At 39.0% G+C, this 27984-nt stretch overlaps 1 protein-coding gene and 1 long non-coding RNA gene across 2 annotated transcripts in view; one reads left to right on the forward strand and one right to left on the reverse strand.

The window, feature by feature from the left end:
* The window catches only part of LOC103100369 (hemicentin-1-like), a 228503-nt gene that overhangs the window by 61752 nt on the left and 138767 nt on the right, over positions 1-27984 (reverse strand). The window contains exon 11 of the mRNA XM_056826224.1: positions 128-403. Within this exon, the coding sequence (XP_056682202.1) occupies positions 128-403 (276 nt within the window). The remainder of the gene's footprint in view (positions 1-127; positions 404-27984) is intronic.
* On the forward strand, positions 21665-27602 carry LOC103097641 (uncharacterized). Its single transcript, XR_473845.2, has 4 exons — positions 21665-21798; positions 23496-23781; positions 24566-24898; positions 27206-27602. It is a non-coding gene; the product is annotated as an uncharacterized LOC103097641 (long non-coding RNA).

A 27984-nucleotide genomic window follows, 5' to 3' on the forward strand; every position in this document is an offset into this window, starting at 1 on the left:
TAAGGGTGTTGGGAACCTGAGAATTTTTAGATATAGCTTTCAGAGAAGTGACTGAATTAGTTTCACATCTGGGAACTCACCACAAGGCTATAATCATGTACCATATAGGAAGAACAAATATACTCACAGGTAACATTCAGTGTGAATGGATCACTCCTATTTCTAAACAATGGGTTCTCAATTTCACACACATAGGGTCCTTTGTTTTCCCTTCTTGTAAGATTGCCGATAGTGAGTATCTTCTTATCCGGGGACAGCTGTATCCTGCTACCAGATGGGGCAAGTCCATTTATGAACCACCGGTAAGCGTGAATTTGACCTGTACCCTGGCATGTCAATGAGAAGTCCTTGGTCTCCACTGCAGTCCTGTTGGAGGTGAGAATGGTGGGTTTGGACAGTGGCGCTGTGCAGAAAATAGACAGAAAATGACTATGTTGGTTCTTTTTATTACCTTATAACGAAATAACTCATTTGGAAGTGGCCTGTCTAAGAACTTGGCAAGGCTGGAGGTGAGAGACCAAGAACCTGTGATTTCAATGGCAAAGACACCCCTTTCTCTGGTGCAGATCACAACTCATCCAGGCCTTAGGAAATGTTCATCTTCAGTTCCTGTGGCTGACAAAGGCATTCACATGGAGCTTAATCCCCTGGTGCTAAATCTTTCTGGGCTGAGGCAAGCTGATCCAGGGATGACAGACCCCTTCATCTAGAACCTGGGCTTGGATTTGAATCCTTTATAGCTTGGCAGAACCATGTGAAGATTAAATTTGTCTCTATTCTGATTATAACAATGAAAATACTTAACTCTCCCCTGAATGTGAAGATTAAATTGTAACCCCTGTCCATGTTTAGATTTTAATCACCAAAAGTGTATACAACTACTTAAAAGTAAAAGTTAAGTATGGAGATCTGCCCATTTTATATCTAATCACCAAAAGTGAAAATATCCCACTTAATAATGAAGTGTGAGGTCTGTGACCCATGTGTGCAATAGTGGGTGACAAATCAGAGCCAAATGACTGCCTCCTGGGCAGTCCTAGAGCAGGACTTCAACTGTGATTGGTAGATGTGGAATTAGGGGAACGTATAGGAAGTGACACAAGAGAAAATGTCTTTAAAGGAGCTGTTAGTTCCTGTGAAATTCAATTTTTCATTCATTGATGCGCTTACTGAACCTGTGACCCTGTTCCTGACTGGACTGACTTGTGGTAAGTGAAAAGCTGACTCTTAACTGCTGTTTTTTTCTCTGAAGAGAACAGCCTCAGGAAATACCTATCCTCTTGAGAAAGGCTCCCTGTATCCCCAGGGCCTTAGCTACAAGTGCCAAGGCCCCTCCAGCTAAGAACTAACTCTCCCTGCCCAGGGGCCAAGAACAAAATAATTTCTGTTTAGGCTAGATACTTTACCTTATCCTCTCTCTGATTTCTTACTTGACTCTTTCTATATTTTGTAAATAAATTGTAAATAAATCTCTTTGGAATTAATTAAATTCATGGTGATCAACCACACTCTTAAATAAAAAATTTAACCCTTTTTTATATAACCCCTATTTTCCCCTTATAACCATTAAGAGTTTATGTTTCCTTGGCCTGGAATTCAAAGAGCCAAGGTTACTTAACAACATGGCTTTTTGAGGATATTTGGGGAGCCTGGAGAGAATGGACTAGGGACAGGCCAGAGGGAGATTGTATTCAGAAAGGGGAACATTACTTTAACTCTGAAAAGGAAAAAAAAAAGGAAAGGCAGAGAGTGGGAATAGATCACTTAGTAGCAGAAGGAAGAGCCTCAGACTTGGAGTCAGGAGCGGCTTGGTTCAAGTTTAGAGATTTTGAACCCACAATAACATCTCTTGTGCCTAGGACTGTGTTTTTCTACCAAGAGGCAGTTAATACCCTTACAGAAGATTCTGGAATTCCCTACTTTAGGCTCATCTTTTCCTTAGGAGTTTCCTTCCCTGAAAGATAAGAATGAGAATGTTGAATGTGATCTTCTTCAAGCTCAGATATGGTTTTATGCTGGGAAGCTAAGCAAATGAGTACTAATTTTCCCTGAGCCTTCATGGCCCAAGGAGAACCCATTCCTTATCTCTAGTTGGTCTTGCCATTGAGAGATGTGTGCGTACCAGGAATAATCTCTGGGGGCAGATCCAGTAAGCTTGCCAGGCTTCCTTCCTGGGTCATCCTTGGCCATCCTTGGCCAGCTATCTTAGGATTCATTTCAGCATCCTTGACATTTCATCTTGGTTTTTGTAGTTTGTACTCCTTCTCTGGGTCTCTGTTGGGAACCTTAGGGTGAGGAAGAGTGAGCCTCTCACTTGTATCCAGTAAAGCCAAGTGGGACTGGCCAGGAAGGTGACAAATCTGAGGTCAGCTAGCCACATTTTGAAGTGGGAGGAAAATATGATGGAACAGAGAACATGCTCCTGGGCATTTAGAAGGTTTTGCCTGGCATGGCATAGTGACTAGTGTTGGATTTAGAGTGAGAAAGACCTGAGTTCAAATCCTTTCTCAAAATGTTATTGGCTATTTGATGTTTAGCAAGTGCTTATCTGGGTCTCAGTCTCCTCATCAGTTAAAAGAGTATAATAATCTCTCCCTCATAGTTTTTTTTTTTAATCAAATGAAACCATCTATAAAACTTTTTAAACCTGAACATAGACTGAATAACAGTTCAGAGGAGGGAAAGTACAGAATATGAGTCTGAATGCCAAAGATAGACACATGCTTTCTGAGCAGAAAATACATACCCAGAACTATTTGAAAGGCCTGCTGACATTTTGTGAAGGGCTACAGTTTAATGACAGGCTAGGAACACTGAAAAGTAGTCTATAGTCAATAGGGAGTCATGAGAAGAGAAGAAACATGAGCACACACATATTTAATTGAAGAACAAATTGAGGGCACTAGAGATGCTTAGAAAATCAAAAGAGTTTAATAAAATCTAAAGGAAATAAAAAATAGAATTAAATAAAACTGGATCTATTTTTTAAAATAAAAATACAATTAAGTAGATGACCCACTGATTAATTTGATTAAAGAAAGAAGAAAACAGTATTACCAATAGCAAAAATGAAAAGCATGAATGAGTTAGCAATAAAGTTTAAATTAAGGAAATTCTGAGCACTTATTTTGAGAAATTATGTGCCAGCAAAACTGAAATTTAAGTGAAATAGATGAATATTTACAAAAAAATGAATTGCTCAGATTCACAGAATTATAAATAGAATATTTGAACAACTCAATCATAGAAAAAGACACTGAAGAAACCATAAATGAGTTCTCTATGAAACAGTTCCCAGGATTAGATCAATATACCAGTGAATTATCACACTGAAGGAACAATGAATCTCAATGCTATATAAACAATCTTAAAAATATAGGCAATGAGGGCTAGTGAGGTGCTCAGTGGATAGCAAGGCCTAGATTCTAGAGGACCAGGGTTCACATCTGGCCTCAGACACTTCCTGGATGTGTGACCCTGGACAAGTCATTAACCCCCATTGTCTAGCCTTTACTTCTCATCTAACTTTTGAACCAATACTTGGTCTTGATTCCAAGATGGAAGGGAAGAGTTTTCAAAAATAGGTAAAGAAAGAATCCCAAATTCCTTTTGTGATACAAATATAGTTTTGATACCTAAACCAGTGAAAGCAAAAACAGAAAAAGAAATACAATACTTAAATAATCCTGTACCAGGAATAGAAATTGAACAAGCCATCACAGAGCTCCCTAAGACAAATTCCCTAGGACCTGCTGGATTCACAAGTCAGTTATATCAAACATTCAAAGAACAACTAATCCCAATATTATACAAACTATTTGACAGAATAAACTAAGAAAGAATTCTACCAAATTCCTTATAAGACACAAAAATGGTACTGCTTCCAAAGCCAAGATAGTCAAAAACAGAAAGAAAACTACAGATCAATCTCTTAATGAACATAGATGCAAAAATCTTAAATAGAATACTAGGAAAAGGTCTGCAGCAAGTGATCTTGAGGGTGATTTATTATGATCATGTGGGGTTTATATCAGGTTAATATTAGGAAAAGCATCCACATAATTGACCATATCAAAAAGCAAACCAACAAAAATCACATGATTATTTCAAAAGATGCAGAAAAAGCCTTTGATAAAATACAACACCCATTCCTATTGAAAACACTAGAAAGTATAGGAATAGAAGGGCCTTTCCTAAAAATAATAAACAGTATATATCTAAAACCATCAGCAAACATGGTCTGCAATGGGGATAAATTAGAAGCATTCTCAATAAGATCAGGAGTGAAACAAGGATGCACATTATCACCTCTATTATTTACCATAGTACTAGAAATGTTGTTAGGATAGATGAGTGTGCACAAAGATACTTGTGCGTGAAAGAGATTTAAGTGGAAAAGCCGATGCACAGAGACAGTCCCACTCTCTCGGCATTGGAAGCCTGGGTCCAGTGGCACGAAAAATTGTTATGTCTGGAGACTTCCTCACCTGCATTGGATAGCCGTGTTGTCCTTTGTGCTCCAACACGCCCTAAGCACTCCACAGTGCTTTGCTGCGTCGCCCTCTCAGCCGTTGAACCTTCTTATTGGTTTCTTCCATCTGTTCAGCCGAAGCAGTCTTCACATGCTGGGTGAGCAAAGCCCTGGTTCACCATGGGTCAATGACCCGATGGCTACCCTCACAAGGTTTGGCCGGCCTGTCGAAGCCGTTGCCCGGGGTGTGGCTGCTGCCACATGCTAGCAGCTACTGGGAGCCACAAGTGAGAGCTGGGTGTCAGATGGGGGTCAGAGGCTGGAGAGCTACCATAGGAGGGCACGACAAGCCCTCCATACCAGAGATACTACACCTCCCTGAGCACCCCATACGGACAAGTATCTTTGTGCACACTCATCTATCCTAACCCTGTCCACCATCTTCAAGACCTGCGGTGATGGAGGAGTGATGATGCAACAGGTGGAGGTGACCACTGGCAGTTGTAGTCACGATCCTGCACGTAGACGGCCCATGGACCAGTGGTCGCTCAGCCCTGTGGGCAGCAGGGATGTTCAGCAGCATCCTGGGCAACTGAGCAGCCCTCTCTAGGACAGCACTGCTCACCCTAATCAAAGGAGGGGACTAGAAAAGGTGTCCCAAACATTGCCTGCCCTACAGACACCCAGTCAGCACACCGCGGCTGGCAGGTCATCCCCTTTAAGAGGTCAAAATCAAAGAAAAAATACAAAGAAACTCCTATTAGGAGCATGGAACATCAGGACATTACTTGACAGAGAGAATACCCCAAGACCTGAGAGAAGAACAGCTCTAATAGGTAAAGAACTGGCGCGATATAACATCAACATCACAGCCTTAAGCGAAACACGCTTACCAGAAGAGGGATCACTCAGCAAAACCACCACTGGATACAACTTCTTCTGGAAAGGTAGAGCCTCAAATGAAGACAGAATCCACGGTGTTGGCCTGGCCATCAAGACCAGTTTGCTCAAACAGCTGCCAGACTTGCCTGTGGGCATCAGCGAGAGGCTCATGAAGATCCGTTTGCCTCTTAGCAAAGACCAGTATGCCACAATCATCAGCGCATATGCCCCAACACTGACCAGCACAGAGGAGACCACCGAGCAGTTCTACTCTCACCTGAGTGCCATCCTGCACTCAGTGCCCACAAATGACAAGCTGATACTACTGGGAGACTTCAACGCCCGTGTTGGCCAGGACCATGAAAGATGGAAAGGAGTGCTCGGCAAACACGGCATGGGCAAAATGAACAACAACAGCCTACTGCTACTCAGAAAGTGCTCAGAGTTCGAACTCACCATCACAAACACTGTGTTCAGAATGGCGAACAAATATAAAAGAACGTGGATACATCCAAGATCAAAACAGTGGCCATCTCATTGACCACATCATTGTACACCGGCGAGACATCCAGGATGTAAAGATCACCAGAGCCATGAGAGGAGCTGAATGCTGGACAGACCACCTATTGGTTAGAGCGACTCTTCAAATGCTCATTGTGCCTCACCATCCAAAATGCACCCAGACAGTTCGCACATTTTACAACGTGAGTCGTCTTAGAGATCCATCTTATTTGCAAACATTCCAGTGCTGCCTGGACAACAAGCTGTCTACCAAGGGACAACTCACTGGAAGCTCAACCGAGAAATGGAGCCATTTCAGAGATGCAGTGAAGGAAACATCAAAGGCAGTCCTAGGCCCAAAACAACACAACCACCAGCACTGGTTCAATGAGAACAACACTGCTATTGAAGACCTATTGAGCAAGAAGAACAAAGCCTTTATGGAGTGGCAAAATAACCCAAACTCTGCTCCTAAAAAGGACAGATTCAAGTCTCTCCAAGCCACGGTGCAACGTGAGATCAGGAAGATGCAAGACCGATGGTGGGAAAAAAAGGCAGAAGAAAACCAGCAGTTTGCTGATATGAAAAACTACAAACAATTTTTCAGTGCCCTTAAGACTGTCTATGGGCCATTAAAACCCACCACCACTCCCTTGCTATCCTCTGACGGTGACACTCTCATAAAAGATAAAAAAGGCATCAGCAACAGGTGGAAAGAACACCTCAGTCAGCTTATCAACCGACCATCTTCAGTCAACCAAAGCACCCTTGACCAGATCCCCCAAAACCACTCCATTGAACAACTTGACGTCCCTCCTTCAATAGATGAAGTCCAAAAAGCCATTAAACAAATGAGTGTAGGCAAAGCACCAGGTAAAGAATGGATCCCAACCGAGGTGTACAAGGCCTTAAATGGAAAGGCACTCCAGGCATTCTACATAGTACTGACCAGCATATGGGAAGAGGAAGACATGCCCCTAGAACTCAGAGCTGCCTCCATCATAGCCCTATACAAGAACAAAGGCTCATGAGCAGCCTGTGACAACTACAGAGGCATCTCACTACTCTCCACTGCTGGAAAGATCCTCGGCTGTGTTATACTCAACAGACTCCTGTCATCTGTCTCAGAGCAGAACCTGCCTGAATCACAATGCGGCTTCCGACCAGATCACAGCACCATCGACATGGTCTTCACTGTGAGGCAAATGCAGGAAAAAAGCCTTGAGAAGAACCTGAGTTTCTACATTGTCTTCATAGACCTGACTAAGGTGTTCGACCCAGTGAACAGGGACCCATTGTGGGTGATCCTCAGCAAGCTCAGTTGCCCAGCAAAATTCGTCAAACTGATCCAGCTCTTTCCTGTCGACATGACAGGGGAAGTCCTATCTGGTGGAGAGACTTCCGATCGCTTCAACAGCTCCAATGGGGTGAAACAAGGCTGTGTCCTCGCTCTGGTACTATTCAACCTATACTTTACCCAAGTATTATAACATGCTGTGATGGATCTAGACCTGGGCATCTACATCAAATACCGACTGGATGGCTCACTATTTGACCTTCGCTGGCTGACTCCAAAAACAAAGACAACAGAGAGACTCATCCTGGAAGCTCTCTTTGCAGATGACTGTGCTCTCATGGCCCACCAAGAAAATCATCTCCAAACCATTATGGACAGGTTCTCCAATGCATCAAAATTGTTTGGCCTGACTATCAGTCTCAGCAAAACAGAGGTGCTTTTCCAACCTGCACCAGGAAGGCCAACAAACCAGCCGTGCATTACAATCGATGGCACTCAGCTTTCTAATGTCAACACTTTCAAGTACCTGGGCAGCACCATTGCCAACGATGGGTTCCTAGACCATGAGATCAATGCCAGGATCCAAAAGGCCAGTCAGGCACTTGGGTGGCTGCGCTGCAAAGTCCTCCAACACAGAGGTATAAGCACTGTGATGAAGCTCAAAGTGTACAACGCAGTGGTCCTCAGCTCGCTCTTGTATGGTTGTGAGACATGGACACTGTACTGGAAGCACATGAAGCACTGGAGCAATTCCACCAACGCTCCCTCCAGTCAATCATGAGGATCCGATGGCAGGACCGAATCACCAATCAGGAAGTCCTCGACAGAGCCAACTCCACCAGCATCGAAGTCCTGGTCCTCAAAACCCAGCTACGATGGTCTGGACACGTCATCCGCATGTACCCACAGTGAATACCAAGACAGGTATTCTATGGTGAACTGTCAGCTGGACTCAGGAAACAAGGCCGACCAAAGAAAAGATTCAAGGATCAGCTAAAGTCAAACTTGAGGTGAGCTGGCATTACACCAAAGCAACTGGAACTCGCTGCCTCTGACAGAAGCAGCTGGCGAACCCACATTATCCATGCCACCACCACCTTTGAAGATGAATGACGTCTTGCCACTGCGCGTGAACGCTGACACCAGGCCACAACTGCACCTCCCGTAACAACTGGAGTCCCATGCCCCATGTGCCATAAAATTTGCGCCTCAGCCTTTGGACTCCAAAGCCACTTGAGGGTAGACCGTAGATGAAATTGCAAAAGACAATAGTCATTCTTGATCACCGAGTGACTACCACTATACTAGAAACATTGTACTAGAAACATGAGCCGTATCAATTACAGAAAAAAAAGAGAAATTGAAGGTACTAACATAGGCAATAAGGAGACCAAGCTATCACTCTTTGCAGATGATATGATGATCTACTTAAAGAATCCTATAGAATCAACTAAAAAGCTACTGGAAATAATCAACAACTTTACCAAAGTTTCAGGATACAAAATAAACACACATAAGTCATCAGCATTTCTATATATTTCCAATACATCTCATCAGCAAGTGTTAGAAAGAGAAATTTCATTTAAAATCATCCTAGAGAATATAAAATACTTAGGAATCTATCTGCCGAGACAAACAGGAACTATATGAACACAACTACAAGACACTCTTCACACAATTAAAACTAGATCTTAATAATTGGAAAGATGTTAATTGCTCATGGGTAGAATGAGGTAACATAATAAAAATGACAATCCTATCCAAACCTACTTACATATTTAGTGCCATACTCTTTGAACTACCAAAACTTTTTAGAGAATTAGAAAAAATCCATAACAAAGTTCATTTGGAAGAACAAAAGATCAAGGATATCCAGGAAAATAATGAAAAAGAAAAATGTGAAGGAAGGGGGTCTAGCAGTACCAGATCTCAAAATATACTATAAGGCAGTGATCATCAAAACAATATGGTACTGGCTAAGAGAAAGAAAGGAGGATCAGTGGAATAGACTTGGGGTAAGTGACCTCAGCAAGACTATCTAAAATAAACCCAAAGATCACAGCTTTTTAGACTAAAATCCAGTATTTGACAAAAACTGCTGGGAAAATTGGAAAACAATATGGGAGAGACTGGGTTTTTATCTTCATCTCACACTCTACACCAAGAACATTCAGAAAAGGTAAATGACTTGAATATAAACAAGGAAAGTATAAGTAAATTAGGTGAACAGAGAATAATATATCTGTTACATCTTTGGGAAAGGAAAGATTTGAAGACCAAGCAAGAGTTAGAAAAAATCACAAAATGTAAGATAAATAATTTTGATTACATTAAATTTAAAAGGTTTTGTTCAAAAAAACCTAATGCAAACAAAATAAGGGAAGAAGCATTAAATTGGGAAATAATATAACAAAAAACTCTGACAAAGGTCTAGTCACTCAAATTTATATGGAGCTAAATCAATTGTAGAAAACATTAGGCTGTTCCCCAATTGATAAATGGGCAAGGGACATGAATAGGCAATTTTCATTTAAAGAAATCAAAACTATTAATAAGCACATGAAAAAGTGTTCTAAATCTCTTATAATCAGAGAAATGCAAATCAAAACAACTCTGAGGTATCATCTCACACCTAGCAGATTGGCTAACATGACAGCAAAGGAAATTAATGAATGTTGGAGGGGATGTGGAAAAATTGGAGCATTAATGTATTGCTCGTGGAGTTGTGAATTGATTCAACCATTCTGGAGGACAATTTGGATCTATGCCCAAAAGGTGCTAAATCTTTCTGCACTTTGATCCAGGCATAGCACTGCTGGGTTTATACCCCCCCCCCCAAAGAGATAATAAGGAAAAAGACTTTTACAAGAATATTCATATCGGCACTATTTGTGGTGGCAAAAAAAAAAATGGAAAATGAGTGGATGCCCTTCAATTGGAGAATGGCTGAACAAATTGTGTTTTTGGTGATTGAATACTATTGTGCTCAAAGGATTAAGGAACTGTAAGAATTCCTTATGAACTGGAATGACCTGCAGGAACTGATACAGAGTGAAAGGAGTAGAACCAGGGGAATTATACACAGAGACTGATACATTGTGGTATAGTCAAATGTAATAGACTTTTCTAATAGTAGCAATGTAATCATCCAGAATAATTCATAGGGATTTTAATAAATCTAAAATTTTTTAAAAATAAATTTAAAAATAAATAAGAAGACCATCCCTATCCAAAGGAAGAACCATGAGAGCAGAAACACAGAATAAAAATAACTGCTTGATCACATGAGTCAATGGGGATATGATTCCTTTATGGCTACTGAACAAAATATTGTAAAAGCCCCTAAACAGTTTTTTCCCCAGTTTTCATTTGTTAATTGTCTCTTGGGTCATGGATGGACTCAACCTGGCTACCTTTAGAGAATTTAATTAGCTAAGAATTAAATGTTAATTCTTAGGAGTCTTCAGAATAATTTTAATTAACTAGTGGTTTCTGAATTGATGACTTTTTTAAGATATATATTTTAAAGAATGTTGTATTAAAGATAGAGAAACAAAGCAATGTTCCTACCAAGGTATTTCTATGAAGCAGGAAGCCAAAAAGAGCTCCTACAAAATTCTTCAGTTTAATTTACTTCCACCAGAATAATTTAGATTTCTTGGTGATGTTCTAGACCCAAATAAATGTTACTTTGTTTAAAAATATATTTGCCAAGTTTGAAAGATTTGCTATGTCTGTAAAAATTGTGACAAATATCCATCAATTCATAGTTTTTGTTTTTTTGTCATACATCAACTCATATGAAATATGATAGTGGGTTGGTTTGCTATTGTAATTAACTGGGATATTGTGAATTTGTGGGACTTTGGTCCTTTTTAAAATGTGCATTACCTACTGAATTACTGTTTTATTCTGAAAATCATAAGGTACGCATACTGTGGTTCATGGCCAAGTTAAAAAGGAAGTAGATCTCATTTTTAGTGAGGAACCTTTGTATTCTATCTCTCCTTGGCTGAAAGTATGTCACTGATTATAAACTATATGTTTTTGATTTTTAAAACTTTTTTAATTATTGTTTATCTTTTCATGTGCTATATGGCATCTGAGTTTTAATTTTTGTCTCCTTTTTGGATTTAGACATGTCAACAGAATTGAGATTTTTCTTTAACTTTTTTGATTTTGTAGTAATATAAGTTTAAAATACATTTTCTACAACATCAATGCATACCCCAAAAGCTTTAGACTATAAAAATGATGCCACTGATTGTTTAAAAAAAATTATGGGACTTTGCATAATGATTCTGTCTGATTCCAGGATAAGAGAATACAAAAAGAGTCATTGCACAGTGCCAAAGGACCAGAAAGCTAAACTGCTTAGTGCCAACTGAGCACAAGGTCAAAGAGACCAAGCAATCCTGATGGGATTGTTGAAAATTTTTAGCTAAGACAAGATGACTTGAACTTGTTTGCGGTTTGAGGTTGTGGCTATTTAACACGTGTTAAAGGCAGGTCTTCCTTGTCCCACATCCTACCAACTATCCCAAATTTGACTTCTACCTGGTTCCTATAATCTAGTCCCTTTTCTGTCTTTCATGGTGTGGTAAACTATCTATAATCCTAGCTACTGATTGGATAAATCCATAATTGCTTAAATCATTTTAATTGGGCCCTGATTCAAGGACCTGTTGTAGATTTATTTTTCCTTTACTTAGAATTTTTACACATAGCACTTTGATAATCTATATTTCATCCAGAAATTATTTTTTCTTATTTGGATTTCTTTTTGATGTTTTTTTATTTCTCTTGCTAATTGGTTCATACACCTCATAACTCAGCCGTGCATTCCTAAGTTATCCCTGTGTTTTTCAACACCCTCTTCAGGAAGGAATGTATAATTATTCTAAATTGCAGAATTTAAATTCTTTTTGAGATTAATTTTAGGATAAGAAAAACATGCTACCTCTCTTAATCTAGAAAGTGAACTGTTTGGAGAAGGCACAATGAAGATGCCTCCACAGACCACAAGCTGAGCCAGATGACCCAGAGTGAACTTTGGGATGTGGTGATTTGAACTGTGTGGGGTTTAAATGAATTTGTTTTTATGTATACTCTTATGCCAAAGGAGACTGCCCCTTAACTGGCTTTTTGTCAATGCACCTAGCAATTATTGATTTTGTTCTCTTTTCCTCTTATCCTCAAATTTTGTATTTTCAATGTTGGTTATGTTGACAAGATCCATTGGAGAGACCAGTCTTCCATGGATCTCAGGGGGGATGTATAATTGAAAATTTGTTACCCTAAAAAAGAACTACATTTCCCAGGATCCCACTGACATTCTGTCATTAGCTACTTCCTGTACATAGGGGATATTAGGCAGGGATGTGGAAAGACCCACCTTTTTACTTCCTGGCCTGAGCTTGGTGGTGGTAAGGTGGCTGTTTATACTGGCTGATCAGCCATGGACATGTGGTCTTTATTTTGTATCTTCTTTATTCCTTGATTTCTAATGATCATTTAATAAACCTCCAAAACTATAATATTTTTATTATTAAGACATAATTATAATTTTTACAATACTCTAAATGATCACCCTAGTGCAAAAATCAACAATATGGAAATAGATTTTGATAAAGGACACATGTTAAACCCAGTGTAATTGCATGTTGGCAATGGGGAGGTGGCATAAGGGTAGGAAAAGAACATGACTCTTGTAACCAAGGAAAAATGTTCTAATTTGACTGATTAAATAAAATTACAAAAAAGAAATCCCTGGAATGACTCCCATGAAAAAATGGACAGTGAGGTGAGTGGACCAGGAGAACATTGTATACAGTAAAAGCAACATTGTATGAAGATCAGCTGTGAATAACTTAGCTATTCTCTCTCTTTTTTACTGTACCACTATCCATTTGTTATGAATAAAATCATCTCAAGAGGATAAGAATTTAAATTTAGGCTCTTTGCTAAACATAAGAATTCTAAAGTAATATTTGGTCACCAATTTAAAAATATTACAGCTAAAGTCAAAATGACTTTTAGCTGATTCATTTACAAACAGGTGGAAAAACTGAAGATGGGAAAATGGACATGAAGAGATAAAAAGTACTGCCTAGCTAATAATACCCCAAGTTTAATCCTAATGTCTCCAGGCCACAGATGAAAATCCAAAAGTGAATCTCAACAGAAACCAAAGTCCTAATTAGGAAGCCAAAATTCAAAGAACCAGAATATGCTGAAGAATCCCTCAAGAACCTTCTGTACTCATTAAGCTAATACTGCCAAGAATCTCACCAGACATCACGCTAAAGGTAGTGTTCCACTGTAGAGCCAAAGAGCAGAGAGGGTCTCTTGACCAAAGAAACAAGGAAGGAATCATTCCACTCACCACCCCAAGTCCAACTCAAAATCCAGGGAAAAGATCTCCTCCAGTCTGGCTCATCAATATATAGAGAATGACTGAATCCTCCAGCTGGCCTTTTGAAAGAAGTTTTCTCAATGTTACTTTCTGTCACACACCCACATTAAGGGAACCAATAGCAATCTTTCAATCTGCCTAGCACTGTCCAAGTGCTTGTGTGTGGGGAGGTGCAGTGACTTTTGGTGGTATGATATTACCATAGTAAGTGACTTGCTTAACTCTCTTCCTTAGTGTCAAGTAGGGATACTTTTAAGCTCTTGACTTGTTTTCTTAAAAATAGACATGAGAAGAGGTAATCCTATCTTCACAAGAGATTGATAACTTAGCTATCCTGATCAATACAGTGATCAAAGACAACTCCAAAGGACTTATGATGAAAAAATAAATACTCTCTATTCCAGAGAAAGATCTGATGGTTTCTAAATGCTGTACAAAGAATATTTCTTTCAATTTCTTTTTTTCTTGCCTTTTTGTTGTGGTTGCAAAGTGGCTAACATGTAAATATGTTTTACATAATTTCATATATACATAGGACATCATAATTTCTTGCCTTCACAATGGGTCAGGAGTAGGTAGGAGGGTGGGAACTCAAAATTTAAAAAAAAAGGATTGTTAAAAGTAAAAAAAAATAAAGAATTTGGAGTTTGGAAGGAGGTTTGAGATTTCCATTTCATTGAGGTCCTGGGAAAATTTGGCAAATAGATTTAATCCATCTAGTATCTTGCAAAAGTTATAAAGTATAGGGTCCTCAGTTTTTGTGGATGCCTTTACTGGATAGGTAGAGGCATTGCCCAGAAGAACAGAAAAAGGCAGGAAGGAACAAAAGCCCTTATTAAAGAGGTAATTCCTAAGGTTAGACATCGCAGATCACATTATCAAAGTGATAATGGTCCTGCCTTCACTTCACAGATTATTTCATGATTGGTAAAGCTTTGGGCATAACCTACTACCTTCATTGCACCTGGCATCCTCAATACTCAGGAAAGGTAAATTTAGAACCAAACCCTGAAAAAGACCCTTACCAAGCTCTTTGAGGAAGCAAAGATTGATTGGGTCCATACACTTCCCCCTGGACTCAGTTGAATTAGAATTGCCCCCTCCAGCTAATTTGGAGCTTAGTGAACTCCTTCATGGCAGGACTTTCTCCACCACTAACTTCATCTTGGATTTTGAAACACATACTCTTACACAGTTTTCTAAATATTTTGGACCTATTCACCAAGACCTTCCCTAAACCTTCACAGGGGATGTGCAGGAAACCCAACACCTAGCCCAGCCAGGGGACTTTGTGTATGTGAAAACCTGGAAAAGTGAGAAACTGAACGAACTAGCACCCCTATTAGGAGAATCCCCATAGAGTTATTCTATTGTTATGAAGGTAAAGTTTAAGGAAGGAAACACACAAGTATATAAATAATTTTATTAACAAAAGGGAAGGGGATGGCAGGAGATGATGGACCAACTGACTATTACCCACCCAGAACTCAATAAGGTTTGTACTGGAAGCTTAATCTAACTAAATTAAAACGAAACTAAAAGGTAATTAAAAGATAAAGTACAAAGAAGGGCCCAGATTCTCACACACTTTACACTTCCAAGGTCCTTGTTAGGATCAGACTGAAGAAATCCAGTTATAAGGTCCTTATAAGATGCCAGGGAGGGAGAGAGTTTACACCTAAATCATTTCTGCCCACCAGAATGAATGGGGAATTCACACTCAACCTTTTTCTTTTTTTGAGTTTTTAAACATTATTTTATTTGGTCATTTCCATACATTATTCATTGGAAACAGAGATCATTTTCTCTTCCTAACCCCACTCCCGCCACCCCTTCCCTAGCCGACTCGCAATTCCAATGAGTATCACATGTGTCCTTGCTGCCAAACCATTTCCTTGTTGTTGGTATTTGCATTAGGGAGTTCATTTAGAGTCTCTCCTCAATCATATCCCCATCCACCTCTGTAGTCAGTCAGTTACCTTTCCTCGGTGTTTTTACTCCCACAGTTTGTCCTCTGCTTAAGGATAGTGTTTTTTCTCATAGATTCCGGCAGATTGTTTAGGGACATTGCATTGACACTAATGGAGAAGTCCATTACCTTCGATTGTACCACAGTGTATCAGTCTCTGTGTACAATGTTCTCCTGGTTCTGCTACTTTCACTCTACATCACTTCCTGGAGGTTGTTCCAGTCTCCATGGGATTCCTCAATTTTATTATTCCTTTTAGCACAATAGTATTCCATTACCAACATATACCATAGTTTGTTCAGTCATTCCTCAATTGAAAGGCATCCCCACATTTTCCAATTTTTTGCCACCACAAAGAGCGCAGCAATGAATACTCTTGTACAAGTCTTTTTCCTTATTATCTCTTTGGGGTACAAAACCCAGCAGTGCTATGCCTGGATCAAAGGGTAGACAGTCTTTTATCGCCTTTTGGGCATAATTCCAAATTGCCCTCCAGAATGGTTGGATCAATTCACAACTCCATCAGCAATGAATTAGTGTCCCTACTTTACCACATCCCCTCCAGCATTCATTACTTTCCTTTGCTGTCATGTTGGCCAATCTGCTAGGTGTGAGGTGGTGATACCTCAGAGTTGTTTTGATTTGCATCTCTCTGATTATAAGAGATTTAGAACACTTTTTCATGTGCTTATTAATAGTTTTGATTTCTTTAACTGAAAATTGCCTATACATGTTCCTTGCCCATTTTTCAACTGGAGAATGGCTTAATTTTTTTGTACAACTGGTTTAACTCTTTATAAATTTGAGTAATTAGACCTTTGTCAAAAGTTTTTGTTATGAGGATTGTTTCCCAATTTGTTGCTTCCCTTCTAATTTTAGTTACATTGGTTTTCTTTGAACTAAAACTTTAATTTGATGTAGTCAAAAGTATTTATTTTACATTTTGTGACTCTAAGTCTTGCTTGGTTTTAAAATCTTTCCCTTCCCATAGGTCTCACATGTATACTATTCTGTGTTCCCCTAATTTACTTATAGTTTCCTTCTTTATGTTCAAGTCATTCACCCATTCTGAGTTTATCTCGGTGTAGGGTGTGAGGTGTTCATCCAAACGTAATCTCTCCCATACTGTCTTCCAATTTTGCTAGCAGTTTTTATGAAATAGTGGATTTTTGTTCCAAAAGCTGGGGTCTGTGGGTTTGTCATAGAATGTCTTGCTGAGGTCATTTACCCCAAGTCTATTCCACTGATCCTACTTTCTTTCTCTTAGCCAGTACCAAATTGTTTTGATGACCACTGCTTTGTAATATAGTTTGAGATCTGGGACTGCAAGGCCACCTTCCTCTGTATTTTTTTCATTATTTCCCTTGATATCCTTGATCTTTTGTTCTTCCAAATGAAGTTTGTTATGGTTTTCTCTAATTGGAAGTTCAATGGGTATGAAACTAAATAGATAGATAAGTTTTGGTAGGATGGTCATTTTTATTATATTGGCTTGTCCCACCCATGAGCAATCAAAGTTTTTCCAATTGTTTAGATCTAGTTTTAATTGTTTGGAGAGTATTTTGTAGTTGTGTTCATATAGTTCCTGTGTTTGTTTTCACAGATAGATTCCTAAGTATTTTATATTGTCTCAGGTGACTTTAAATGGAATTTATCTTTCTAATTCTTGCTTCTGAACTGGGTTGGAGATATATAGAAATGTTGATGACTTATGTGGATTTATTTTGTATCCTTCAACTTTACTAAAGTTGTTGATTATTTCAACTAGCTTTTTGATTGATTCTCTAGGATTCTTTCAGTAAATCATCATATCATCTGCAAAAAGTGACAGCTTGGTCACCTTATTGCCAATTTTAATACCTTCAATTTCTTTTTCTTCTCTAATTGCTACTGCTAGTGTTTCTAGTACAATATTAAATAATAAATGTGATAATGGGAATTCTTGTTTTACTCCTGATCTTATTGGGAAGGCTTCGAGTTCATCCCCATTGCAGATGATGTTTGCTGATGGTTTTAGATACAGATGTATACTATTTATTATTTTTAGGAAAGGCCCTTCTATTCCTATACTTTCTAATATTTTCAATAGGAATGGGTGTTGTATTTCATCAAAGGCTTTTTTCCATCTATTGATATAATCATGTGATTTTTGTCAGTTTGCTAATGGTCAATTATGTGGATGGTTTTCCTAATATTGAATCATCCTTGCATTCCTGGTATGAACCCTACCAGAACATAGTGGATAACCCTTGTGATGACTTGCTGGAGTATTTTTTGCTAGTATCCAATTTAAGATTTTTGTGTCTATATTCATTAGGGAGATTGGCCTATAGTTTTCTTTCTCCATTTTTAACCTGCCTAGCTTTGGGATTAGTACCATATTTGTGTCGTAAAAAAAAATTGGTAGAACTCATTCTTGGCTTATTCTGTCAAATAGTTTGCAGAATATTGGGATTAGTTGTTCTTTGAATGTTTGATAGAATTCATTTGTGAATCCATCTGGACATGGGGATTTTTTCTTAGGAAGTTCTTTGATGGCTTGTTCAATTTCATTTTCTAATATGGGGTTGTTTAGGTAATTTATTTCTCTTATGTTAGTCTAGGCAATTTATATTTTTGTAAGTATTCATCCATATCACCTAGATTGCCATATTTGTTGCCATATAATTGGGCATAGTATTTTTTAATGATTGCCTTAATTTCCTCATGAGTAGAGGTGAAGTCTCCCTTTTCATCTTGGATACTGTCCATTTGGCTTTTTCTTTCTTTTTTAATTAGACTGAATAGTACTTTGTCTATTTTATTTGTTTTTTCAAAGTACCAGTTTCTAGTCTTACTTATTAAATCAACAGTTCTTTGACTTTCAATTTTTTTGATTTTTCCTTTGATTTTTAGGATCTCCAATTTAGTCTTCATATGGGGATTTTTAATTTGTTCACTTTCTAGTTTTTTAACTTGCATGCCCAATTCATTGACCTCTACCCTTCTTAATTTGTTTATATATGAACTCAAGGATATCAATTTCCCCCTGAGTACTGCTTTGGCTACATCCCATTGGTTTTGAAAGGATGTCTCACCATTGTCATTTTCTTCAATGAAGTTATTGTTTCTATGATTTGTTCTTTAACTAGCTGGTTTTGTAGAATCATATTATTTAATTTCCAATTAATGTTTATCTCTCCATGTACCCTTACTAATTATTATTTTCATTGCATTGTGGTCTGAGAAGTTTGCCTTTATTATTTCTACCCTTTTGCACTTGTTTGCAATGTTTTTGTGCCCTAATACATGGTCAATTTTTGTGAATTTACCATGTGATGCTGAAAAGGTGTCTTCCTTTTTGTCCGTATTTATTTTTCTCCACTTCTACTAACTCTAATTTTTCTAAGATTTCATTCGTTTCTCTCATCTCTTTCTTATTTATTTTTTGGCTTGATTTATCTAGTTCAGATAGAGGAAGGTTCAGATCTCCCACTAGTATAGGTTTTCTATCTATTTCATCCTTGAATTCCTCTAGTTTCTCCTTTAGAAATTTGGATGCTATGCCATTTGGTGCATACATACTGAGTATAGATCTTTCCTCATTGTCTATACTGCCTTTTATCGGGATATAATTACCTTCCCTATCTCTTTTAACTAGATTTATTTTTGCTTTGGCTTTGTCAGATACCATGATTGCGACTCCTGCCTTCTTTTTATCAGTTGATGCCCAATAGATTTGGCTCCATCCTCTTACTTTCACCCTATGCCTATCTACCTTCCTCGTGTGTGTTTCTTGCAGACAGCATATGGTAGGGTTTTGGATTTTAGTCCCCTCTGCTATTTGCTTGTGTTTTATAGGTGAGTTCATTCCATTCACATTCAGAGTTATGATTACTAGCTGTGTATTTCCTAGCATTGTGATTTCTACTCCTGGTCCTGCCTTTTCTTCTTTCATTATTTCCTTCTACACCAATGTTTATTTATAATCAGTCCCCCTAGTTCCCACCCTTATTTTACTTCCCTTTCTACCCCCCTCCCTTATTATTCCCCCCTTATTTTCCCCTGTATTATTTTTAAAATTGCCCCCCACCCTCTCCCTCCCTTGTACTGCTTCCCTCTCCACCAGTCCATTTTTTACCCTTCTACTCCCCTATTGGGAGTCAATCTATTCTCTTCCCCAATGGATTGTATTGTTCTTCCCTCTTTGGGTCAGTTTCAAAGCATATAAGAGTTGAGTATTTCCTATCTCCAACCTCTTTACCCTTCCAGTGTATCGATGTTCTCCCCTCTCCCACCATGAACTTCTTTGTGACATATAAATTTACCTCCATTTGTTTCTTTTCCCATTTCTTTTAGTATTAACTTTTCTTAGCTCTGGTTTTTTTTTTTGTGTGTGTATATATATGTATATATACACACACATGTATATGTATTTATGCATGCATATATCTATATACCTATTCATGTCTTGTCCTTTCATCCTATACAGTTTGTCACTGTCCCCTCTAAATGTAATTCTTCTAGCTGCCCAGGTGATAGCAACATTTTTTAAGAGTTACCAATGACCTCTTTTCTTATAGGGATGCATATCATTTTAACTTATTGAGTCTATTAAAAAAAATTTGTTATTTTTTCCCCACTTTTTTAATTACCTTTTGATGATTCTCTTGAGTTCTGTGCTTGGACATCAAATTTTCTGTTCAGGTCTGGTCTTTTCTTTATGAATGCTTGGAATTCTTCTATTGTGTTGAATGACCATACTTTCCCCTGGTTCTTAAAGACTGAATTTCATCCCTGGCTTTTTGGTCCTCCTTTTCCTTCTGGTATGATTTTCTTTGAAGGTCTTCTTTCATCCGCTTTACCTTGTCTTTCATCTCCTTTGGCCCCTCTTTCATCTTCTTTGTCTCATCTTCCATCTCCTTTGCCTCATTTTCCAGCTGGCTGATTTTGGCTTTCAAGACACTATTTTCTCATTTTAGTTCAAGTGCCTCTGTTTCCAGATGATTTATCTTAATTTTTAAGTTCTTTTCCCAATTGTCTTCGACTCTCTTAATTGTGTTTTGAGTTCTTCCACAGCCTGTATTCAATTTTCTGGGGTTTCTGATTTATTGTTTGCTGATCTCTCCCCCTCTGTTCCGTTTGCTAAGGAGAAGCTGTCTATTGTAGTTTCTTTCTTCTTTTTCTGTTGTTTGCTCAAATTCACCCCCTTCTTTACTCCTCATATTTGTCTGTGCTTTTTCTCCTCTCATATTTTTGGTTTTGGGGGCTTCTGTCTTGGAGCTTTAACAGAAGGTCTCTGGGGGAGGGTTGTTGGGAGTTTGAGCTTCCCTGTCCTCTGGAGGGTTTTGATTGGATTAAAGTCCAGCAGTCAATGAGGATGGGTGTGGAGCCTGGGCTTCTCTGAGTTCTGGAGACATTTGATGGGATTAAGTTCAGCTTAGTTGGGCTGGGTGTGCTCTGAGTCCAAAACTTCCTGGAAGGCTGGAGCAAATATGGAAGATCTCCACTGCTCTGGTCAGGCTGCCAGGTCTAAGCTCCCTCTCTAGCTCCTTCCCCACTGCCTGTGTTGGACACTCTGATCTTGGTACAACCCTGCTTGCAAGGTATCCCCTTCAGACCAGCCCCTTTGCCCACCCAGCAGTTCCCATTGCCACTGGAATATCAGTGCTCTGGGTGGGAGGGGCTATGGGTCCTGGGACCTTCTTTCTTTCTTCCCCTTAAACCCTAGTGTTCTAGGATTACAGCTTTTCTGGGATGTACCTTTTGAATTAAGTCCAGAAGGAGGGTTCCTTGGCTCTGTCTTGTTGTTAAGTTTGATTTTCAGTCCCCTGGGATCATTCAGTTTGCGATCGCTTAGGAAGGATATTCAGAGGTCTGAACTTCTGCTCCTTCTAGGCCAACATAATGACTCCCCAACCTTTTTCTTGAGAATAATCCAAGGCAGGCAGGAGCTTCAAAGATGATTCACTGAGAGAGACTCCCAGATTCAAGGCCTCTGTGTCTGAAATCCTAGCTTCAGAGAGAGACCATTGTAAGCTACCCAACCCTTAGAATCTTGATGCAGTCAGCTCTGCAGAATCTTCCGTGCGGGGAGTCAATCAACTTTGTAAATTTTTAGCTATAATATCCACACCCACAGACATAAAACTGAAGGGGCAGAATTTTTGGACTCACGTCTATCCCATTCAAGTCTTTGTTTCCTCTCCCCATCCCCACCCCATCCTGCTTGGACAGGAAAAAAGAGAGGATGCAGATTGCTGTGAACCAGAAGGAGATCTCAGGTAAGTGCACAACAGTCCAACCTATCTGAAATGAATTTTTTTGAAAATAGTAATGTTGATTATCATGAGTTTTACTTAGTTATTTAGTCTCCTAAACAGGGGTGTAGGTCAGAGAAAGTTTTTTTTCACTTTTTTGCTATCTCCTTTGGGAGACCAGAAGAAGTAGATCTGAACCCCTTTACTTTCAGAGGTCTAGATAAAGAGAGGCAGTTGGAAAGTTCTGGGTCCAGTCTCTGACTTCATCAGGGGTCCTGCCTCTCTCATACGTGTTTGGAAGTAGTTGGCTGGATCTTTGTCCAACAACAAAAGAATCTTTAAGTGACTTTAGATACTGTTTATTTTAAAGTGGAGAAATACAGACAGTTTGGTCTGATTTACAGAGAACTTTTCCCGTAAGAACCATGGGGGAGGCTAAAGAGTAGTTTTGAGCAACTGTCAGAGGCCTTTTCTTCTCTGACTGAGGGAAGCAGAGGAGCTGCATTCAACATCTCTGCAAACAGAAACTGACCTTTTGAGTGTCATAAATTGCTTTAAGAAGGTTTATGAATGAGAATAGGCTAGAAAGTTAGAGGTTAAATCTTTAGTCAATGAGTGTAGATTAAGTCAGGCCTGCTTGCAGACAAGAAGAAAACTCCCTGAAGAGTTAATTTGGGGGAGGGGGTTATTTAGATATTGAGTAAAATAGATTTCCTATCATATTCCAAACTCCTAGTTTCTATCCTATTTCTATTCCTGCCTCTACAAGAATTGAATAGATATTGTATTAAACGGCCTCCATCGTCCATCTACCACCTGCAAATCAGATTAACCTCTGACAGCTTTATATGATTATAATAACTGGCCATTACCATTTTCTTACTAATATTGAATACTCTATGTGCTTAATTAAAATTATTAAAGCTTTTAATATGAGTAAAATATCCAGTCCATTTGAACAAGGTGAACCAAAAATGCTTTTAGATCCTCAGAATCTCATTCTCCAGAAGAGGGAAATAACAATGTTGAATTATTAATTCATTGTCCACAAGGGAAGTGAAAAGTATAATTTTTAATTTTGAGAATTTTTGAGTTTTATTTGAACATTTTTTTGAATATGGAATTTTCATGAATGAATTTTTAACATCTAAATTTATCAATGGTGACCTAATATGTGCCTGGCAAGCATTTTTTAAAATGTTGTTTTGGTTTTATACTAGGATACTCACTTGGAATTTTTATTTAATTTTTATTGGTATTTCTTTTTAATTTTTTTCACAAATGGTGAGTGGGCTCATTTCTAGGTTTGTAAAACATCATAACCTGTGTTGTGTGTTTTTTCTTTTATGTTTATTTCTATATAATCTGTGTCCTTTTTTTCTTACTTTAAAAACACAATTACTTTGGTATTGTTAGGCACACCGTATTAGCTTAACAAATATGGCTGATAAATTTCTAGTTGCTACAAATGGATTTTAATAGAAACAAAAAGATGTTAGATGTGAGCTCCTGAGGTTACCTTTGCATAGTGTTCAGAGCACCAGTATCAAGTCAAATTTCTAAGGACCAACAGAACATTTCAATCAGGCCAAAATAACTGAATGTCTACTATGTCTGGCAGCAGAATTTAGTCCTCTACATGTTTATGAGCAAATATCTGAAGAGTCAATTAGTTACTGTTGGAGAATTTGGTTATAGGTTTCTCATGTTCTCTTTTCCAGCCAAGAAAACTGTTGGAAAACCTGTCTATTGCAAGGGAGACTTCTGCAAAAGGAGAAGAAGGTCTCTGAGGCCTACATCAGAGCCACAGGACTTGAAAGACTCAATAAACTGTTGGAAATAGGGGATATAAAGTCGATGTTTATCAGGAGCAAGCTGGGAGGGGCCTATCTATGATCATCAAGTATGAAGGGAGAAAAAAACTGCTGAGCAAATTGGAAAACATTATGGGAGAGATTAGATTTTGATGAACATCTCACACCCTACAATAAGATAAATTCAGAATGGGTAAAAGGCTTAAATATAAAGAATAAAACTATAAATAAATTAGATGAACATAGGATATTATACCTGTCAGATCTATGGGAAAGAATTTAAGATCAAGTAAGAGAAAGAATTACAAAATATAAAATGATTAATTTTGATTACATTAAATTAAAAAGGTTCTGTACAAACAAAACCAATGCAACCAAAAAAAGAAGGGAAGCAACAAATTGGGGGTGGGGTCTTTATAACAGAAGCCTCTGACAAATTTAAAATAATTCCTCAAATTTGTACAAAGCTAAATCAATTGCACAAAAAAATCAAGTCATTCCCCAATTGATGAATAAGCCAAATAAGTTTTACAAATAAATATCAATGAAAGAGAGGAAGAAGTCTCTTTGGGCCAAATGGAATTAATTCCCCTGAGTGAGAGGAAGTATAGGATTTAGGTCTTGATGAGTGAAGCTGAGAAGAGGGATTTCAGTACTGACTGTTCCCTAAGGGGCTCTGAAAAAAGGCCCCTCAGATTTGGCGTGGAATCAAGTATTGGAAAGGAAAACCATCCTATGTGCTCGCATTTGTTTTTGTCTCACATTTTGGTTCTGCCTCCTAATACTGTAACCATTTCCATTATTCTTATATCTGTTATGGTGATATGTGAACAGGGATCTTTGATGTTACTATTGCACTTGTTTTGGGGGCTGTGAACTGTGACATAGGAGACAGCAGACTGCATCAATAAATGTTGTGTGGGTGATGATTGCTGCATCAACTGGCCTTTCCTCCATCTCTCTCTCCCTTTCCTTAGGCCTCCCTATTTCCTGGATTACAACAATGTTGAAGAATATTATGTAAAATTAAGCAGCAGCAAGTTTGAGAGAATTGACTCCAATTTTGAGAAAAGCTCTACTGTGAGGTAAATGCTATCATCAAATAGCATAGAATGTTACAAAGAAAGCTTAGAAGGAATGAAGAGTCAATCTATGAAGCAAAATTCACCATCATCTTATTTTGAGAAATTGCCACAGCAACCATCACCCTGAGCAATGAGCACTCAACAACTTAGAGGCAAGAGCCTGCACAAGCCAAAAGATGACAAATGACTAAAGGCTCAGATGATGGTTAGCATTTGTAAATTAAGGTACATACATTGGTTTTTTAGATATAATGCTAATGCACATTTAATAGACTAGAGTATGGTGTAAATATGACTCACAAGCACTGGGAAATTTGCTACATTGGCTTTATTTGGTGATCTAAAACCAAACTTGTAGCATTTCAGGGGTCTGCTTGCACATACATGTGTAGTGCAGGGATCAAGAAATACTGGGTCATTTCATTTATGTCTGGGGTCATTGAGGACTTAGACATGTAGATGGTTTCTAGGCTTTGAAGTTCAGAGAAACATTAGATTCTTCTTCAATCTGCCAGGAACAGAGTGGGATCAGTGTAAGGCACAATTGCACAGAGAAGGAAGGTATCTTTGGAGGCCACTACAACTTGGGGAATATGTCAAGGCTGCAAAAGACTATATGGAGTCTAACTGATATCTGAAGCCTAGATATCCTGTAAGCTTCTCCCTGGCCAGTGCTCATCCATCCTATTTCTGAAGACCTTTATTCAAATGAAGCTCACTACTCTTGAGAGAGCCCATCTGACTTTTGAATAATTCTTGGTATTCAAAGGAGGTAGTCAATGAATCCTACTTGCCTCAGTTTTATCATCTATAAAATAAGCTGGAGATAGTAACAAAGCACTTCAGTGCTTTTGTCAAGAAACACCAATTAGGGTGATAAAGACACAGACACACCTGAAATAACTGAACAACAAGTTTTCCTTTTCTGAAATGGAAAATTTGTGATTCCGAACCATACGGTCTGTCTCAATCATATTCTCCCTTTGGCTCCTCTTGTTTGGGACACGCTCCTGGAGGGGGGCAGGGACTGAGTCATTTTTTCTGTATCTCTAGTCCAGAGCCTAGGGACTTTGTACTGAGAAAGTGGGTGAAAATATCGTGGGATAGAGGTGAATGGCCTGTGTAGCCCAGGTCAGTTAGATGAACACCCTTTCAATGAATGAATGAATGCATGTGTGGACTGATAAGAAGAGGATCAGTGATGTGGTAAGTGGGGAATGGAGGAGTCTTGATGTTAGTCCAGTGCTACTTATCAGCCTCAGTTTCCTTACCACTCAAATGAAATTAATGCTTGTGCTTTGGAACCCAATGAGATGTTATATTGCTTAGTAGACTTTAAAGTGCTGAACATCTGTAAAATCTTGTAATTATTAAATACTAATTTTCCTTCACCTAGAGGATTTCCCAGTTTGGGCCAATAGATGCCCATGGAGTAAGGGATAAAGCTGACCTCATTAGGTGAGCCATAAAAGTGGGAATGACCTGGGGAAGCAGAGGGACAGCAGTAAGAAACCAACAAGGGCAGAACCAAGATGGCAGCATAGTAGCAGGAGCTTCTCTGAATCTCCGTCTAACCAATCATTACAAAGCATCTCAAAAGGACAGAAATTAGAACAAGAGGAGTAAAGGGCCTCTCCTCCTGGACACAGTGTGAAAGGTAGGCAGTGGGTGAGGTTTCCTATGCCTTAAGGCAGAGAAACAGCTCAAATCAAAGCACTAGTTGACCAAGGCTCAGCTCCCCGGAAACACCTACTGAGCCACAGTTAAAGCCAGGGCCAGGAAAATTTCCATATTCTTAAAGGCTGACTGAAAGCACCATAGACATAACCCTGAGGGGTGTGCCTGGCCTTGGCATTGAGACTCAAAGCTGAATAACACTGTCCTTGCAGCAGGTGCATCAAAGGGGCAGCCAAAGCAGAGGTGAGGATGATAAATTTAGGGCAAAACCCATGTTTCAGTTGAAAATTCAAGAGACCACAACTGAGGAAGATAGCTTCAGGAAAATGCTTTAAATCAGGAACTATACAAAATTATCACAGATCTAACTGCCCTCACTCAGTCCTCTGAAAGGGATGGAAAGATGGTCCCAAGGCAAAGCCCTTGAGACAGAAGCTAAGAAAGCAAAGACCACCAACATGCAAGAAGCCCAATCCTCCAGGGTCAAAAGGAGCAAACAACAGCAAAAAAGCTCTTGACACCAGAAAAAAAATTTTATGGAGAAAAAGAGCAAAATTCAGAATATGTGTCCTGTACAGTGGGTAGAGGGAGTCCACATCATCCTCTTCCTCATTTTCTGCCCTGGGGACCAGGATTCTCACATTAAAAAAAATGACAATCCCTTAACTTCTGTTTTAGAATAGATATTAAATATTGGTTCTAAAGCAGAAGTGCAATAAGGGCTTGGGAATTGGGGGTAAGTGACATGCCCAGGGTAACATAGATAAGAAGTGTCTAAGGACATATTTGAAGCCAGGACCTCCTGACTCCAGGCCTGACCCCTCTATTCACTGAGACTTTACTCCTTGTTGCTAGGAAAAGAGAAAGCAGGAAAAAAGGAGAAAGCTGTGGGAGAGACCTGAGAACTGGAGAGTTACGACCATCCTCAGAAGGAAATGCTTCCTCAGTGTTCCAACTCCTGCATGGTCCAGCAACCTTAGCACTAGATGACTGGCATGGAGAGGTGCCTTATTAGTCTATTTCAGATTTCCCCCAATTCATGAACTTCATGTGTTTCTGATTTCTATTAACGAGATTCCTTAGTAGCTGTTTCCAGTCAAGGAACAGGGAATGAGGATCCCAGAACACCTATTGAAAAGCTCATCAAAGGAAAACACATACAGTGTGTCTCACATACAGTGCCAAAAAGAAGGGGGAAAAGTAAGGGTGAGAACATACTTTCTGAGAAATAAATCCTCTACTGCAAGTCTGACTTGGCCAGGTTGGGATGGATGGATCTTGCCACTCTATGACTCAGAATAGGGTGGGTCTTTCTCTCTTTCTAGGGCTGGGAGGGAAGAATCTCAGGTCCCTTTTGTAAGTTAGGTAAAGGGAGAACCTGGCCCATAGTAGTCAATGGGTCCCAAGGGGGAAAGGCACAGAAATGGAGACTGGAGGAGTCTTTCAGAGAAATGGGGCCACTAGGAGAACCTAGTTTGCTCTCTGACTTTATTTACAGGGATTGGATACTAAGGATTTGTGCTCTGTAAGGCTATAGCATTTGACCATGAATAAATATCCGACATGATTTGGCTGAGTTCTCAATCACAGTAACTGAGTTACTTGAGAAAGAAGGGATACTTAGAGAGAAGTTA

The sequence above is a fragment of the Monodelphis domestica genome, chromosome 4 (assembly GCF_027887165.1).
Source record: "Monodelphis domestica isolate mMonDom1 chromosome 4, mMonDom1.pri, whole genome shotgun sequence".
Classification (NCBI taxonomy): Eukaryota; Metazoa; Chordata; class Mammalia; order Didelphimorphia; family Didelphidae; genus Monodelphis; species Monodelphis domestica.